This window comes from Mastigoproctus giganteus, chromosome 6 (assembly GCF_048544385.1).
Source record: "Mastigoproctus giganteus isolate SK-2022 chromosome 6, ASM4854438v1, whole genome shotgun sequence".
NCBI lineage: Eukaryota > Metazoa > Arthropoda > Arachnida > Uropygi > Thelyphonidae > Mastigoproctus > Mastigoproctus giganteus.
The window spans coordinates 200,736,034-200,753,477 of record NC_143580.1 but is presented as its reverse complement, the minus strand read 5'-3'; the positions used below and the strand labels follow the sequence as shown (position 1 = coordinate 200,753,477).

General features: G+C 33.6%; 1 protein-coding gene across 1 annotated transcript in view; it reads left to right on the top strand.

Moving 5' to 3' along the window:
- LOC150084875 (dnaJ homolog subfamily C member 4-like) overlaps positions 1–17,444 on the top strand; it is a gene marked incomplete at its 5' end in the record, with an annotated part of 59,757 nt that overhangs the window by 34,827 nt on the left and 7,486 nt on the right. Inside the window, 2 exons of the mRNA XM_090376374.1 lie at positions 3,807–3,906; positions 16,889–16,957. Coding sequence (XP_090232500.1) covers positions 3,807–3,903 — 97 coding nt within the window. The remainder of the gene's footprint in view (positions 1–3,806; positions 3,907–16,888; positions 16,958–17,444) is intronic.

The window sequence follows — 17,444 nt, the reverse complement described above, 5'->3', positions numbered from 1 at the left end:
CCTAGAAACCCTCGTGCAATATAAACAACAGGCCCTATGGGAAAAATAGGGTTAGGTGCTGAACACCCAAGATTCAACACACATTTGTAACCAAAACATTACCAAACACAATAAATAATCGTAATAAAATATGTAAGTATTTTATTACGACTATTACGTAATAAAATATTGCCAATGCTTTTCCTTCTATTGTAAGCAAACTTTTTTTTGTTTGATTTTCTATCCAAACAGATGACAGCCGCTCCATCTCTTCCAATTCTTTGTGTCTTAATCTAATGGATTTTAATTACACTTTGAGTTGTTCCTGCTATGAAAGTTGTTTTTATTTTCTCTGCATTCTTTGTAATTCTCGGCGTTGCCTCATTTAGGTCTGTAGCACGTGCAATATAACGTGGCCTTTCATTTCGCTCAAAGTGTTTCACAACTTCATATTTTTTCTCTATCGACAGAGGCAGATTGGCCATAAGCCTTACCGGGGAAACCTCGGTGGGCCAGAGGCCGGTGTGATTTTGGCCATAAACCATAGTATGAGGCCACTATAAATTTTCCCGCGTAAGAATTTTTGATCCAGTCCGCCTCTGTTTATATCGATATTGCTTTTCTTTTTCTCTCTGAATCTGCAGTGTCTTCAACAGGCCACTTCCTTTTCATACCTTTTAAGTAATTTACTATTTTTAGGGAATAAAGCACAATTACAAAACGAGGAGGCACGCTTGATACACATAAACGAAGCTGCGCGCGCGTGTAGCAACTGAATAAACAAACCGTAAAGGCAGAGATACACTATTAACACCTCACATTTTACTAAAGCACATTTCTGGGGGGTTACTACCATAAAACAATAAAAACAATTTCCAGTTGCGTTTCTGCTAGTGGAATCTGTTATAAACTGGTAGTAAACTTGATCTAATTGCATTTGAGATTATATCGATAGCTGGAATTGTGTTGGTTTTTAAGTTATTATGGTGCAATGTTTCTCCTTCGCTGATATAAAAAACATAAATACATTTTCAGAATCTTCTCTTCATTCCTATCGTGTTGCGTTCGGTTGGGGTGATTCTGCATTCGACTGCCATTTCTTGTAAACACAAAGACGAATCATGCATAAGCGAATTCGGTTCGTGTTATATAAGATATCGTTCCCCTATTTATAAATCGTGTATGATCGAATTTGTGTAGTGTAAAAACTTGTTATATGAGGACTGACTGTATTACCATACTGAAGTTTTACAGCTGTTTGTTTGAACATGAAATACCCACATTGTACAGTTCTGATGCTGAAAAGGTCTGGGTGCACCAGATAAGGCGTCCAGCCACACGTCATGTTCCACTCGCACTTTTTTGCGGAGAATGGAAGCGGCAACAGGTATTCATTCGATCCCATTTGAAGATATACCTGTTAAATCACCTGATGCTGCATCCATGGATTTTTGCGCATTCGGACTTTTGAAAAGAGCTCGTGGAAACTGCTGCCCCAGAACTGTTGAAGGTTTGTGGAAAGTCTGCCAGCAAGAATGGGACAAGATCGACTTGGCAGTTTTTCAGCGTGCTTTACTTCAATGGAAATTGCAATGCCGTGCGATAGTCCATGAGCAGGGAAAACAAATAGAACACAACAGGTGGTGGTGGCGGCGGCACGGAATTTCGTAGTTTTAAAGGACTGTCAAAATCATTATCAAAAGGCTGAATCAGCCCTCCGTATACCTGTACAATTCTACAGTATTGTACTCTGTAGAGCAAACTTGGCCAAATTATACTGTTATGTTTTTAAATGGAAGTTTTACTTCAGCATACTACTTAGCTTTTCACTTAGACAAAATATACTATTCAAAATTCAGTATACATTTATTAACAGTGACCACCTGCTAGCTGATGAGAAGCCAATAAGTTCTGAATCGGTTCTGCTTGGGTCTCAAGTTTTCACATTTATTTTTTCAGATGAATGCTATACAACTTAAAATAACTTTTTAAGTTGTATAGCATTCATCTGAAAAAATAAATCTGAAAACTGCAGCTTAGGCAAAACTGTGAATAGTGATATTTCTCTTCAAGTTGAACATAAGTCCAGCCATAAGGTTGAATACTCAGCCCTCAGTTTTCATTGGGAAGAGAAAGATTTTTCCATGATCAAAATGAATGCAGGTTAAGCACACAAATTTTATCTGTGTGCTTAACCTACCTTCAAAATTTGTAGTATGCAAGCAAAAAGGATTCGGCACTGTTGACACATTTAAACTTTTTTTTTTTTTTTTTTAATTTGATTCTTCTGATGATAAATTTTCTTCTGATGAAGAGTGACTAATATTTTATTGACAACAGGTTTTTGTCTGCCACCATGTCAGAAAGCAGGACATGATAAAATAATATAAAAGAAATAATATAAAATAATATAGAAAGCAATATAAAATAAAATATATTGCAATAAGTTGCAAAAATTCACATTCATACACAGGACCTTAGAAGAACTACTCTAGTTGGTTTCTGTTGAATATGATTTATATAGAAAAATAGGACATTTCTGTTTATTTCTTACAAAACATTTTAGAAAATTTTTCCACCTCCCTACTGTACTACATAAAAACACTGTATTTACATTTATGCTAATACAGTCCATTCTAGTTATTTGGGACACATCGGGACTAGTGCATTTTGGCCCGATTAAGCGGCTGCCCCAATTATCTGAAGTTTCACGTAAATAGTTAAAAATACAATGTAACTCTCCCCCCTTTACATTTGGTTCACTGTACAATCAAATCACGTTACGACGGAGTCACCATCATAACGTGATTTGATAGGTAGCATTGTAAAGTACCGTTCACTATACGATGTGCAGTAAGCGCCGGTCATTGTGATCACGTTTGTGAATTGACTTTAATTCTAATTAGCGAAAATAGGAGGAATATTATCCACAGGCTATAAAAGTAAAGATATATTAAGCATAAATTTACCTTTTATTACCTTACCAATTAAAAAATTAAATGATATGTGAAATTCGGAAGAATATACGTGAAAATCAGAATAATTAATACGTACTGTAATATGTACATACTAACTAAACTAGTTGACATTTCTGTTCACTGACATTTGTGGGTGGTGGTTAAAATTTAAAACAGTAAAAAATATAAGCAATCAATAACAAAAAACACGGCACACACACACAAATTGCAAGTAACACGATATGCGCAAGTAAAAACCGATTAACGAGTTACAAAGCTTTAAAAATAGGAATGAAGAGAAGATCTGAAAATTAATTTTTTTATATGATTGAAGATTTCTTGGAAGTGTTAAACACATTTCACCATAATAACCCACAGAATTCCAGCTGTCGATATTATTGCAAATTCAACAAGATCGAGTTTACTGTCAGTTTATCATAGATTTCACTAACAGAAAAGCCCAATAAACAGGTTTTCTCGAATGGTTTCGGTTTTTTAAGATTTGCCCCAAATAAACAGCTGCCCCGATTAACCGGTGGCCCAAATAACCGGAATCCACTGTATTGTATTTGCTATGGAAGATTTAGAAAGAACTATCAGCATTTCTCCAAATGCTTGCCAAGGTGATGTCTCTTCCGTTTAGCTGCAATCATAAAGTGTATAAATTTTTACACTTCTTAATTCGGCTTTTTTTTTTTTTCTTCTAAAAAAGACTCATATGAAAAAACTTTTTTCTTTTGGTTTTCATAAATTAATTGTAAGAACCTGAATATACATATATATATATATATATATATATTATAAACATTTTTCCATAGTAAAGTTTATTTTATGATAAACACTAAGTTTAACTCTGATAAACTTTTACAGAAAATATGGAAATCTGATGCAGCTGAATCGACTCAAAGAAAAAAAAGGATTAACTGATATAGACCTAGCAACAGATAAGAAAGTGGAAAAAGACTAAACAGTACAATTTTTAGATAATTATACGATTTTAAATTTTTGCAAATTACCTGTAGGTTACTGATATTGATTAAAAATTGCATATATATATGTAAACATCTAGTGAATCTGATTTTCTGTAAATAATGATAGTTCATTAATAAGTATATTACAACAATTTCTTTAAAGTTGTGTTGGATAATTATCCATTATTAAAAATAGTCAGTTTGGTTCAGTGATATATAGGTAGCCATCAGATAAGCTCAACATTGATATTTACAGTAGTTTAATTCCATCACTTTTTTTCACTCTGCATTAACCTTTGGTTTATGTTCTGTAATAATAATTTATCACTTTTGCAAAGAATGATACAAAAACAAGGTCAGAAAGTCACACTTAACTTGTTTGGAGAAGTCTGTTCAAATCAGAGACCAAAGGAATTCTTAGAAAGGCATGTTAAATCACGGCTGTAGTTAGCTTATCTTAGGCAAAGGATGCCAGGGTTTCTGAGTCATTCTAGGTTTTGTAGCATGTGTGTGTGGTATGGATGTTTATTGGCACATAAGCTGCTGTGGCTATAGTGCACCTAGGTTTCATAGCCTTCACAAGCAGATTGGCCTGCAAACAAAAATGTTTGTACATTTTTATACAAACATACACTGAAAGGACATTGAAATAGAACCTCCTATCTAATATCTTATTGAGCCTACATGACCTTGCACATCATGGCATTGATGTTACAAGATGTTTAAACACATCTTGTATTTAAGACTTTTGTTGAATTTTTGGATGATTGTTTTCTGCAGCAGCATGTTCGCGAAGCAACCAGAGAGGGTAATACTCTTGATCTAGTTATCAGCAGTGATCATTTGTGTATTAAGAATTTGCAGATAAAGGAACCATTAGGTGGCAGTGATTACAGTGTACTGATGTTGGATTTACTTGAAGCTGTAATTACCATCGGGGGTAAAGGAAGGTGTTTTTTCTTCCGTAAAGGTGACTACAGTGGTCTCAGACAGTTTTTAAATTCTGTATAGTGGTACCAACTGATGATGTTACCAACAGCAATTCTAAGTGGAAAGCATTCAAGGAATTAATAGTGGAAGCTACTAAATGTTTCATACCTATTAAGAAATATTGTTCAAGGTTTAGGCCTAAATGGTTATCAAATGAACTAATGAGACTCGTGGTAGAGAAGTAAAATGCATGGGATGCATATAAATTATCAGGCAACACAGAAGCCTATGATATATATATATAAGCTACTCTGTAATCAAGTCACAAAGGAGGTTAGGCAGGTGAAGGCAGATTACGAGAAATCTTTAGCAAAGGATGCTAAGAAAAACAGCAAGGATTTCTTTACTTATATAAACTGTAAAAGGAAGGGGATGAATCTCATTGGTCCACTTGATATCAGTGGTTCGACTGTTGATGATCCTGCTCAGATAGCAAACAAACTGAATGAGTATTTTGCATCTACATTGACACATGAGGAGGTATTAAGGTTCGAAAATGCCACAAGGTTATCAAATTGTAACAGGTGCTTAATGATTTTATAATAACTGAGAACAAAGTGGAGGAGAAATTGTTGAAGTTAAACGTAAGAAAGGCACCTGGGGTGGATGGAATCTATCCAGTTATATTAAAGGAGGCGGCAAAGGAAGTAAGCAAACCCTTAGCCATAATTATGAGAGCATCCTTGGACTCAGGGGAGGTCCCACAGACCGGAGATGTGCAAATGTGTCCCCAATTCACAAAGGGGGATTGAAGGGTGACACGAGTAATTACAGACCAGTTAATTTAACTTCTGTTCCGGGTAAAATAATGGAGTCACTGGTTAAAGATGCATTGCAGGATCATCTAGACAAGACTTCAGCAATAATTCAGACACAGCATGGGTTTATTAAGGGAAAGTCTTGTTTGACAAATTTTATTGGACACAATTGGTTATTATGATGTAGTTACAAAGGAACTGTATGCAAAAAATAATTTTGATATCATATACTTCCATACACTGTTGTGCATGGAAGACTACTGTACAAATTGGAGCAAAATGGTATTAAGGGTAAGTTGCTACAATGGATAAAAGGATGGTTGAGTGGGAGAAGACAGAGGGTGGTAATCAATGTGTGCTGCTCTTCGTGGACTAATGTTATTAGTGGAGTCCCACAAGGTTCGGTGTTGGGTCCACTGTTGTTTTGTATATTTATCAATGATATTGATGAAGGTATATCAGGCTTAGTATCGAAGTTTGCAGATGATACAAAGGGTGGCAGGGTTGTTAATGACAGTAATGGCAGTGTGTTACTGCATCAGAATCTATAAAATTTGGGTAGATGGGCTGAGAAGTGGCAACTGAAGTTTAACATTGAAAAATGCAAAGTACTGCATATGGGTAGAAGTAACCGCAGAGAAACGTACCAACTATGTGGTACTACACTTAAGGTGGTAGAAAATGAAAAAGACCTGGGAGTAATTGTGCAGTCAGATATGAAGTTTTCTGAGCAATGCAGACAGGCTGCCAGGTCAGGTCAGGTCATGGGGTGTTGTCAATGATATACAGGAATTTTGCTAGCAGGGAAAAGGAGGTGATTGTCCCTCTGTATAAGGCAATGGTCAGGCCACACCTAGAGTACTGCATGCAGGTCTGGAGGCCTCATTTTAGGAAGGATGTAGATTTTGCTTGAGCATGTACAGAGAAGGGCAACAAGATTGGTGAGGGGAATGAATAGATCCTCTTACCAGGAGAGGCTTAAGTTCTGCAAATTGCAGCAGCTGGAGACTAGGCACCTGCGAGGTGATCTGATTGAGGTGTATAAGGCCTTGACTGGGTTGAGCATGCTGAATTCTGATGGGATTCTTCCACTTGTTCAGATTACGAACCTAAGGGGGCATAAATTGAAATTGAGGAAGGACAGATGTAGAATAGATGTGCAGAAATTTGCCTTTAGCCAGCAGGTGGTTAATTGCTAGAACATACTTCCATCTGTCATTGTGGAAGTTGATAGGTTAAATAAATTTAAGGAGGAACTGGACAAATATTTAGAGGGGATTGTTTTGTAATTTTTTTTTTTTTTTTTGGCTGATGCTGCATAAGCTCATTCACTTGCTTTCTTGCATTACATACCACTACTACATCTGGAGATACAGCTCACCATGCTATCTATATAGCATGTTGTTATTTGTCTTGCATTGGAGGGTAATGGATCTACAAATATGACTGTGAGATTAACCTCATCCTACAGATGTTCATGTAATTCAAGTCTGGAACTGGAGGCTACTGTAGGAGGGTGAAATTTGTAGAGACCAGTGTGTGTACATGGTTGGCAATGATTGCATGACAGGCCATCATACATCTTTTCACATAGATCAAAGGATCTAGAGCATCCCAGCACTTTTCTTTAGGCCATAACACTGCTGTCACCAGCAGGCACTGTTCACACCATACACGTGGGGATCCATTTCCTTTTGTCATCATCATACTTATTCTAGTAATCTGCTCTCTCCAATTGCAAATTCTTGCAGTTGGATAGCAACTTCAGATAAGATGCAGATGTCTTTGATATGAGGTTAAGAGGGGGATATGAAGTTAGCCATATGTTGTGATATCCTATCCAATGGGGTATCAGCACAGCTTATGTGAACCAACAAGACCATGACTGTCCACTTGGCCTGCACAAACTGTTGTATTCATCTCTCACCTTGTTCATCCACCATTGGTTTCGTACTACAAATGTTGTGCAAGTTGGTTGTTTTTCCCCTTGTTTTCCACTTCTGTTACACTCAATGATAATAGATTGCAAACAGCCTGCTGGGACATGCACAAACACCTGCTGGGACATGCACTTCCTTGGAGATGGATACATGGAGGCAAAAAAAAAAAAAAAAAAAATCGAGTAACCGAGAGAGAGAGAGAGAGAGAGAGAGAGAGAGAGAGAGAGAGAGAGAGAGAGAGAGAGAGAGAGAGAGAGAGAGAGAGAGAGAGAGAGCAGTAGAAGGAAATCACCAAGAAAGAGAAAAATGATGATATCCAGCTCAGGACTCTGGGTGTGCCAAGCCCATACTCACCAGATGTGATCCAAGACCTTAGATGAAGTGCTTTCTTGCTGGTTTTTGGCGGGTACTTCAGCTGTAACAAAAGCTGGTAATATGCAAAAAATCCCCACCATTGTAAATTGAATAAAGATAGTAAAATTTTACAGGTACCACTACTATTCTTACCCTCAGTATAGAAACAAAGACCTGATAGGCAGGCTTGTGTTCTATATACAATCGGTTTATTGCAACATTTAAATTAAATTAATTAAATTCATATGGAGATTGAGTTTCTCATTAAAGATGATTACAGCTTGTTGAGATATTTTAACTTTACTTCATAATTGGCAGCCAATAAACCAACATTATATTATAGTTAACAATATTAAAGTTAATATATACATATATTTTGTCTAAAAATGCTTTCTCTCAGATTCAAAAGGGGGGGGGAGATAAGAAATTTAATTGCTTTTTTTACAAGGCAGTGGATATGCTTACTTCAGGCCCGACCAAATACCCACCAACAGGGCTTGACACACACATGGTTGTCATGGCAACTAGTATTTTACAGGTCAGTCTAGCAGATCAGAGGTTGAAGTTCCAGTTTTTTTTTTTTTTTTGTTTTTTTTTGCAATCACACCTATTTTGGATTTTAAACTATCAAGTGTTGCTGTAGAATTCCAGTTATCCAAAATTTAAAAAAAAAAATTTTTATCAATGTCATTTCTGTATAATACCAACCACACTGGTATGATGCATAAAACTTCACTGTTTAAAAAAAAAAAAAAAAACAACCTACAATCATGTAAAATACTGCAAATAAAATTTATATAACAGTCAATTTGTGTTTTTTTTTTTTTTTTTTTTAATTTTTATATCAAAATTTTGATGTGTCAGTGTGGTTGGTGTTATACAGAAGTGGCTTGGATAATCTACTCGTCCTGCTTGGCTGAGTAGATGATTGTGCAAACCACTAGTTGGGAAACAGTGGTCTATGATATTTCCTCCCATTTCTGAAGTTTAGATTTAAGACAGCTTCTTTTCTGTGAAATCCACTTTTCCATCTTAATTGTTGCAATTGTGGATGGTGTTCTGTTGGGGAACCCCCTTTGAAATGCCCATTTTACACCAATCACAAACTTATTTTCAGGTGTGTATAATTCTTTGTTGTGTGAACTGGTAAGCCATTTCTTTACTTGTAATAGACAAAGTTTATGAACTGCTGAACAGTTGGTGTTCTATATATTCACCTTTAACTTTGGCACAAAATTTTTAAAATTTGATATATATTTTTGTGAGCCATCTTTATATTTATAACAACCCTTGTACTGAGTGGCATCATTTATTTTCTCTAGTGTCAATATTTTTGTGCCAATTGAAGGTTGTATATTTTCATGATGTATGTATTACATAAGTGCTTACCAATACTGCGATATACAAGGGTGGTTCAATAAAGAATCGCCCTGACCTAGCTGCAGAGGTGCTAGCCTGTTGATTCTTGGCACAGGTTTTAGTCCTCTACATAGCCACCGTGCAGATTTACACATTTTTCCCATCAATGAATGAGGCTATGGATACCATTTTTGTAGAAGTGGTGAGGTTGGTCTTTGAACCATGACTCGTCAGGGAAGTGGGTCCCCCGAAGAAATGATCTGAAACAAGAAAAAGTCCAATGATGCAAGATCGGGTGAGTAGGCTGGATGGGGCAGCATTTCATATCCACAAGTGGCCGCTTGTGTTGCAATTTCAGAAGTGTGAACTGGGGCATTGTCTTGAAGCATTCTCACACCTTTGGACAGCATGCCATGCCATGCCTACATGTTTTGATTTTCTCCCATAATTTTGTGAGTAAGTTGGCATAATAGGTGCCTGTAATTATTCTACCTTTCAGCAGGTAATCAGTCATTATTATGCCTTTCTCATCCCAAAACACTGTCAGCAAGACCTTTCCTGCTCACACTTGGATCCTTGCCTTCTTGGGGGATGGGGAACCATGATGTCGCCATTCCATGGACTGCATTTTATTTTCAGGGTCGAAATGGTGTATCCAACTTTCATCTTGAGTGATTAGACGAGAGAAAAAGTCTTACTCATTTTTTTGGCACAGGGCTAGCAACTCTTGTGATTTCTGTTGTCGATCAGCCTTCTGGAAACCAGTCAATAATCAGGGAATCCATCTTGCACTCAATTTCCGTAAATGGAGTTGGTCATAGACTGTTTCAGTAGAGCCCACACTAATCTTTACCTGCTGGGACAATTAATGCACAGATATCTGGCGATCTTCCATGATTAATGACTCCACTTTTCTGATCGTGCTGTTATCAATGGTTGAATGGGGACGACCTGGAATGAGCTCAGATTCTACCGATGTCTGACCACACCTAAACTGTCTATGCTAGTGCTTCACAAAGCCATAGGATGGGGCTTCATCCTTATATACAGCAGTATATAAGGATGAAGTGTATCGTGGATTTCTTTAGGAGATTTTCCCTTCAAGAACAGATACCGGATTACAGCTCTGGCTTCAACTTTGTCCATGATGTTACTTCGTCACACATTCAGCTCTGTAAGAGAAAGAAAAATTAAGACACAGGGCTGAAATTTTACACCTTTAGTACAGAGATATGTATGATGCTACACACAAAATATCATGACTCTGCGCTATGTGGAAGTAGGTGAGGGTGATTCCTTATTGAACCACCCTCATATAAGGTAGGTGAGGGTCGACATCTTGCTTAGATTTGCACATTGGGAGTCTGCCTTTTCTTTGTTCAGATATGCACAAATAAGAAATCAAAATTTTTAAAAATTGTTGCTTAAAAAATAGAAATAGCAAATTAAAGGCAGGGATTATGTATATCTTCTCTTTCCATTTTGTTTTAACAATTTTTTCTACATAATTTCTAAACTAACTCTAGTAAATATGTTCTTTAGCAGCTAATTGCAGAAATGTTTATATATATATATATATATATATATACATACATACACACACATATAAATTGTGTATTTAAACAGAAAGATAAAAATTGTTTAGACAAAACAAATGCACCAAAGCATGCAAAGCAGCAGTAAAGGATGCAGATGTATATATTAATATAAATGCCAATGCAAGCAACACTAAAGGCCACAAGGAAAAAAAAAATAGATTAACTATAGATTAAAGATTGAAGCCAGCAAATGGTAAAACAGAGTTACAACCAAGACCATCTAAAGACTGAAAAACAGAAAAGGGTGTAATTTAAAGAATAGTTTCGTGCAAAGCAGCAGATAACTAATTCTTAAATTGATATAATATATAAGAGATTGTATTAATGAGTAAAAACAGATATCAATATTCACTTTGCTGACATCAGATTTTATTATTATTTATTAATTGCATATTTGCTTTTCTTCCCCATTTTGAAGTATTTAGCCAAATTTTTCCTGCCTTTATCTGATGTAGGCTGCCGTAACTTTCTTTTGACATTTTGACGTAATTTTTATTTTGAAGGTTACTATATTTTGCTCATTTTTCGGCTATCTTCTTTTTTTTTTTGCCTTTGGCTGGCTTTCCGTGTTTTTTGAACTGCCATCTTCTTTATTTTTATTTGTCATATTTATTATAATATACACACACACACACATGCACACACACACACTACAAGTAAAGAGTTTTAAATGCAAAAATTTATAATTTTATTATTCAAAAAGAGCAAACAGGCTCAATGGTTCAGTGCAGTACAATAAATTTAAAAGAGCTTGAAATGTTTACAGATGTGCAACATTACAGTGGAATTATTAAATATAGTATGTAGTAAATGGCACATAAACAACTTGTCACAAGCTATTATAAAATTTAAGATTGCAGCTTATCATTCATAGAAAAAAAGTACACTAATGAAATGAGATACAGGAACTTGGGTTTTGCCACGTTTGCACCATACATATTTATATAATATACTTATGTACATAAATTTCAGCAGTCTTAATTAACTGCTACAAAAAGCATTGTGGAACTGCTTTTTAAACAAAGCATTTCCTTTGATGAAATTCCACCACATCATTTTCATACCACCTTGAGACGGGTTTGAATTTACACCATAACTGAACAGATTCAGCATTAAATTATGTGTATGTACACTAATGTTTATTGAATGAAAATAGATTAGCTCAGTAACATGTCAACGATGCTATAATTTTAAAAATAGATTCACAGATGATCTCACATCAGATATACCTCACATCAGTTGATCATTTGCAGTTAGTTTCTTTTATTCCCCCATTCATAAGTGTCTAACAACAGGAATTCAAGCTTTAAAAGTGAATCTGAAGGTTAACAAATACAGAATAAACATTTGGACACAGCTACATCATAAAATTTTGAAAATTGCAACATAATTATACAATTTCTGTTAGCTCCGTCATGCTCTAGACAGTTTAATGGTAATTTGCTAATATAGTAAAACTTTTGTCATAGCTTATAAACAAGTTCAGACAGTATGCAAAAATGCAACAAAAAATAATAAATTATAATTAATAACTTTAGGAACATTATCTAAACTAACTGGAATGGTAAAAGTGTCACTGTTACCATAAGGATACCTATTTCTGTAATAATAACTACAAATAGCAAGATTCTGAAAGATATATAAGCCATCATTTCTCTGAAATACAACTTATCTTTGAACTGTACTGTAATATAATTAAAAAAGGGGGAAAAAAACATTTTTAGTTAAATGTACTGGTTAATTCAAGTTTTTTAGCTACCATTACTGATCACACTGATATAAAATTCCTGATAAAATAACTATCATATGCCAATTTGTGATATACTCTTAAGTCATCTGATTTCAAATGACTAATTTATGATTATATCTAGCATATTAATTGTTAAGTAGCTGTCTTGTGGAACCTCTTGATAACACTAGCCTTTTCACAGAAACTTTACACATTTTGATTTAAAGCATAAATTGCTTTGGCTGTCTTGGGGTGGAAATATTCTTTAATATGATATATATTTTATGTAACTAATCATATTTGAAAAAAATTATTTTATTTTTTTATTATTATTTCTTGTTTTTTTCCCCCTTTCTTTTTCAAACAGTACCACGTTCTTACTTGCTGTCACAGAGAAAAATTCAGTCAAAAATGAAAAAAAGCCTTATTTGTTTGCAAGCTTATCAACATTTATTTCACAATTCCTGCAATTGCAATATAAGCATCTGATACAAAAAAGTATTACAATTTAGATGACACAAAGCAGTTTCATTATTTACCCCACAGGCAATGAGTGAGTATCATATCTAGAAATGCTATAATATCCTCTCAGTTATGTTGAGTATGTATAATGAAAAAGTGAATGATCATTCATGTAGTTAAACCTTCTGCACTGAACTTTTCATGGGGTGAAATAATTACTGTCAACAAGCATGATAAACTATTTCCATTCATGTTTTTAAATCAGAAACCCAGCCAGAGGAGAAAATTATGTAGAAGTGCAAATTTTTTTTCTAAAAAGTAAAAATAGGATAATTACAAAAAAAAAAATAAAATAAATTAACCATAGCCCTTAATGTAAAATTTCATATTTGCAATGGTGACACATTCAGCTTGTTAGAATATATTATTCAAAAATGTTAATGCCCAGTCATGTAATAAACATGTGAGAAACTTTATTTTTTGAAAATTTATTAAAAAAAAAAATACTATAGTTGTGAATATTGTATTGCCTATCCTTGAAGCCCGTAATATTGTTAATAGATAAAAGAAAACTCAATAAGAAATATATATATATTTTTTTTATGGTATAGCATTTAAGACTCCTATCATAAGTAGCCACATGAATTAAATTTAGTTAAATTCTCATAAGTTAAACTGATAGTTTATTGGTGTTCTGAAAAGTCCTTAGTTTTTTAAATATTATAATATTTTCGGCATGTTTTATTACTTGAAACAGTCCTTTGAAATAACCCAAAAATTTTAAGTATATAGGAAAGAAGAAATTTTGGATAGCATAGAATTAATGATGAAAGGTATCACCAGTTAAATTATTAAGATTATTTTCAGAATGGCATTAAATTTCAGTTATCCATTATTTTAAAATGGCGTATCAGTAAATTCAAAATTGTGGCTCTTAATATTCTCAATTCTTAATTAATTCTTAATATTCTCAGTACTACAAGATATAACTGCTAAACTGGATATTGTAAAATTCAAGACTTCCCCACCTCAAGATATTTAATACTTCATATTTGTATGGATAGTAAAACATTTTAGTGTTTTTTTATGAATATTCATATTACATTTTTTTTCTAAATGAAGGATTAAAGTTTTTTTTTTTTTATTTTTATGTATGCTGTTTCTATAAATATGCAAGTAAATCAGCTAACTTTGATGTACTTCTGAGATTTTAATGAATATTTTTTTATTAATTTCTCTTAATATCTGATGGATATTACTGGTCAGTTAGATTTATTATATAATGATATAAATAAAATAAATTAGTAAGTAATTAATAATTAAAAGTAAACAAGTAGCTCCTTGTTTGGTTTGAAATGTATTGCCTGTTGAAAGCATATACACTTGTCACAGAATTTATTTAAAAATACATAGTTTGCCAATGATTTAATTTTTTTTTCTTTTCTTTATTTTATTTAAAATATTCTTATGAATCAACAGGGCTTACCTTTATTTTTTGATATAGGAAGCTTCTTTTCCAACTCTCCTTGTCCAACTCGCTAATAATTCATGGGGAAGGCGATATCAATTTTGCAAAACATTGTCATAAAGTTAGATTTTGGAGGTCTAAACGGGCTAATAATTAAGGATCGATTTTTCTTTTTGGTCCTGTGGCTGAAATTTAGGGGTCTAATAATTGGGTAAGGGGCGGGGGGGGGGGGTTTGGGGGGTTATTCTCTACATTCCTCAAGGAATGTAGAGAATAACCCCCACCCCCTTTTTGGTCCTGTGGCTGGAATTTTGAGTTAAATTTAGGGGTCTAATAATTGGGTAAGGGGCGGGGGGTGGGGGTTATTCTCTACATTCCTTGAGGAATGTAGAGAATAACCCCCCCACCCCGCCCCTTACCCAATTAATAGACCCCTAAATTTCAGCCACAGGACCAAAAAGAAAAATCGATCCTTAATTATTAGCCCGTTTAGACCTCCAAAATCTAACTTTATGACAATGTTTTGCAAAATTGATATCGCCTTCCCCATGAATTATTAGCGAGTTGGACAAGGAGAGTTGGAAAAGAAGCTTCCTATATCAAAAAATAAAGGTAAGCCCTGTTGATTCATAATATAATAGAATATAGGAATTATTGAGCATGTAATAGCTCTCTAGTATCAAATCTATTAAAATATTCTTTTAAATAAGAAAAAATACTGGGACAAGCCATACAGCAGGTAGAGCATTAACAATCTTAATAAATAGGGCAGGCACTCAGTTATTAACAATGGACAATTTTTTTTATTTATTTATTTTTTTTTGTGGTATTGTGCAGATTTGAAAATGTAATGTATCTTTGAATGAGAATGTTACCATAGCCATTCTTCTAGTATTGTAAAGTAAGGCCTAACAGAACAGTTGACACGTATTATTAAAAATAAAAAATACTTTATTCCTTCTTTCAAAATTAATTTTATATTTCCACATTTATGGAATTTCTGATCTACATTTAAGTAGAAACTGTTATATTATTTTATTGAGATGGTTCTTATAATTTTACCCTAGGATTTTTTATTTTTTTTTAAAATATGTAGTTATATAGTTGAAAAGAAATAAATCTTTTTGTTATTTTTATTAAACTTGAAGTGAACTTAAATCTCTGATCTTAATAAAAGTTTTTAGTACTTTTTGTACACATGCTAAGACTAGAGACTAATGGCTGAGGAGGAACCGGTATCTTTGGGACTGTACTTCAAAGCAGTTTCTCCCCCCCCCACCAGCCATTTATTCAGTAATTAATCATGATGTGGAAATGATGAAACATGTTAAACACAGGAAATTTTATTTTAAAAATATTTACATTCTGCTTTTGTCTTTTTCTGTACTGAAAACTAGAATGAAAAATGTGTGTGTGTTTTTTTTTAACAATACAGTAATTTAAAAGAAAGTATTTGTTATTGAACACCAAGGTTTGTGATATACTAACGTAGTGCAAATTGTTTGCAATTCAAACTCAAGTTAGCATTATTCCACGATGTAATTACAAAAGAAATGTAAGAGATATTTTTCATATTCTTGACAACTTAGAAACAAAAATAAATGCTATCTTCAGAACAGATGGTTAATAGTGATGACTGAACAGTGTTATGAAGCAAAGCAGATGACTGGAGAAATACTATAATAAAGTAAACTTGGTGTTTAGCACAGATGTTTTACCATTATTTCTGCTTTTAGTGAAAAGAAACCATTATGGAAACCTGGATTAAGAAATTAATTTTTTTTTATTATTTTTTAATTTTACTAATACACAAACTCCCCCACCCCTATCTGACAGCTTTGCAATTTGTTGATTTGTCTTATTCACTGTAAGGGACAAGTTCTAATATAATATTTTAATAGAGTTATAAAAATGATATGACAAAAATTAATTACATATTTCAAAGATTTGAATTATACAATACACTTATTAGTGATATGGTACAACCTCAAAATAACACTGCAGTCAGCGGAGAGATTCATAGCATTTTAATATATTGTGATATATTAAAAGGTTATAAACTTAAACCTGCCTGCATTATATAAGTACAATAATTATGAAAGATTAAATTGCATGGTCCTATGATTTTTGTGGTTATGTGTATGCTAACTAGTATTACTGTTGGCAGTTCTGTATCTGTTCTTCGAAATTGTATGCATTATCAAACTAACCAAATGAAACCCACATCTGATATTAACTTTTTTTTTTTTTTTGTTTTTCTCAATTCTGTACATCACTAAAGATGATTTTAAAAATGAGCATTTGACAGTTTTACCCTTTGTAGGTTACACAGTATGCAGATTTTCCAGAGCTATAAAAGTCCTTCCTGCATTTCCAACCCCAATAATATAAGGTATGGCTATTTTGGAATTGTGCTTGCAACATTTTGTTTTCTTCTGATTTTGGAAGGAATAAATTAACAGTTAAAAATAAAAAGAATAGTAGTTCTTTCAAGATTAGAGAACTCAAATTTTAGTCTGCATTTTTTACATAAACCATTATATAGAATGTAAGATTTAGTAACATTGTAAAAATTTCATTGACATATATTCTTTCATAACCATGTTATATAAGGCTCTAAAGGAAACATTGTGATCATCCAAGTAGTCAGTGCTAAAAAATTTGCAGAAATAACAACACACAACTTATATTACAAAATCAAAAGACCAACTTGCACTTTAATGATGTAGTGCATGTCATTGTAATAATAATAATAATGTGGGCTTTACTGGGACAAACCTTATTTAATGTTAGTAGCATGACTGAGATGTCACTTAAACTGATAATATAACTAAATTCAACTATGTGTACTGTACCATATTTCTCTTTTTTCGAGGGAT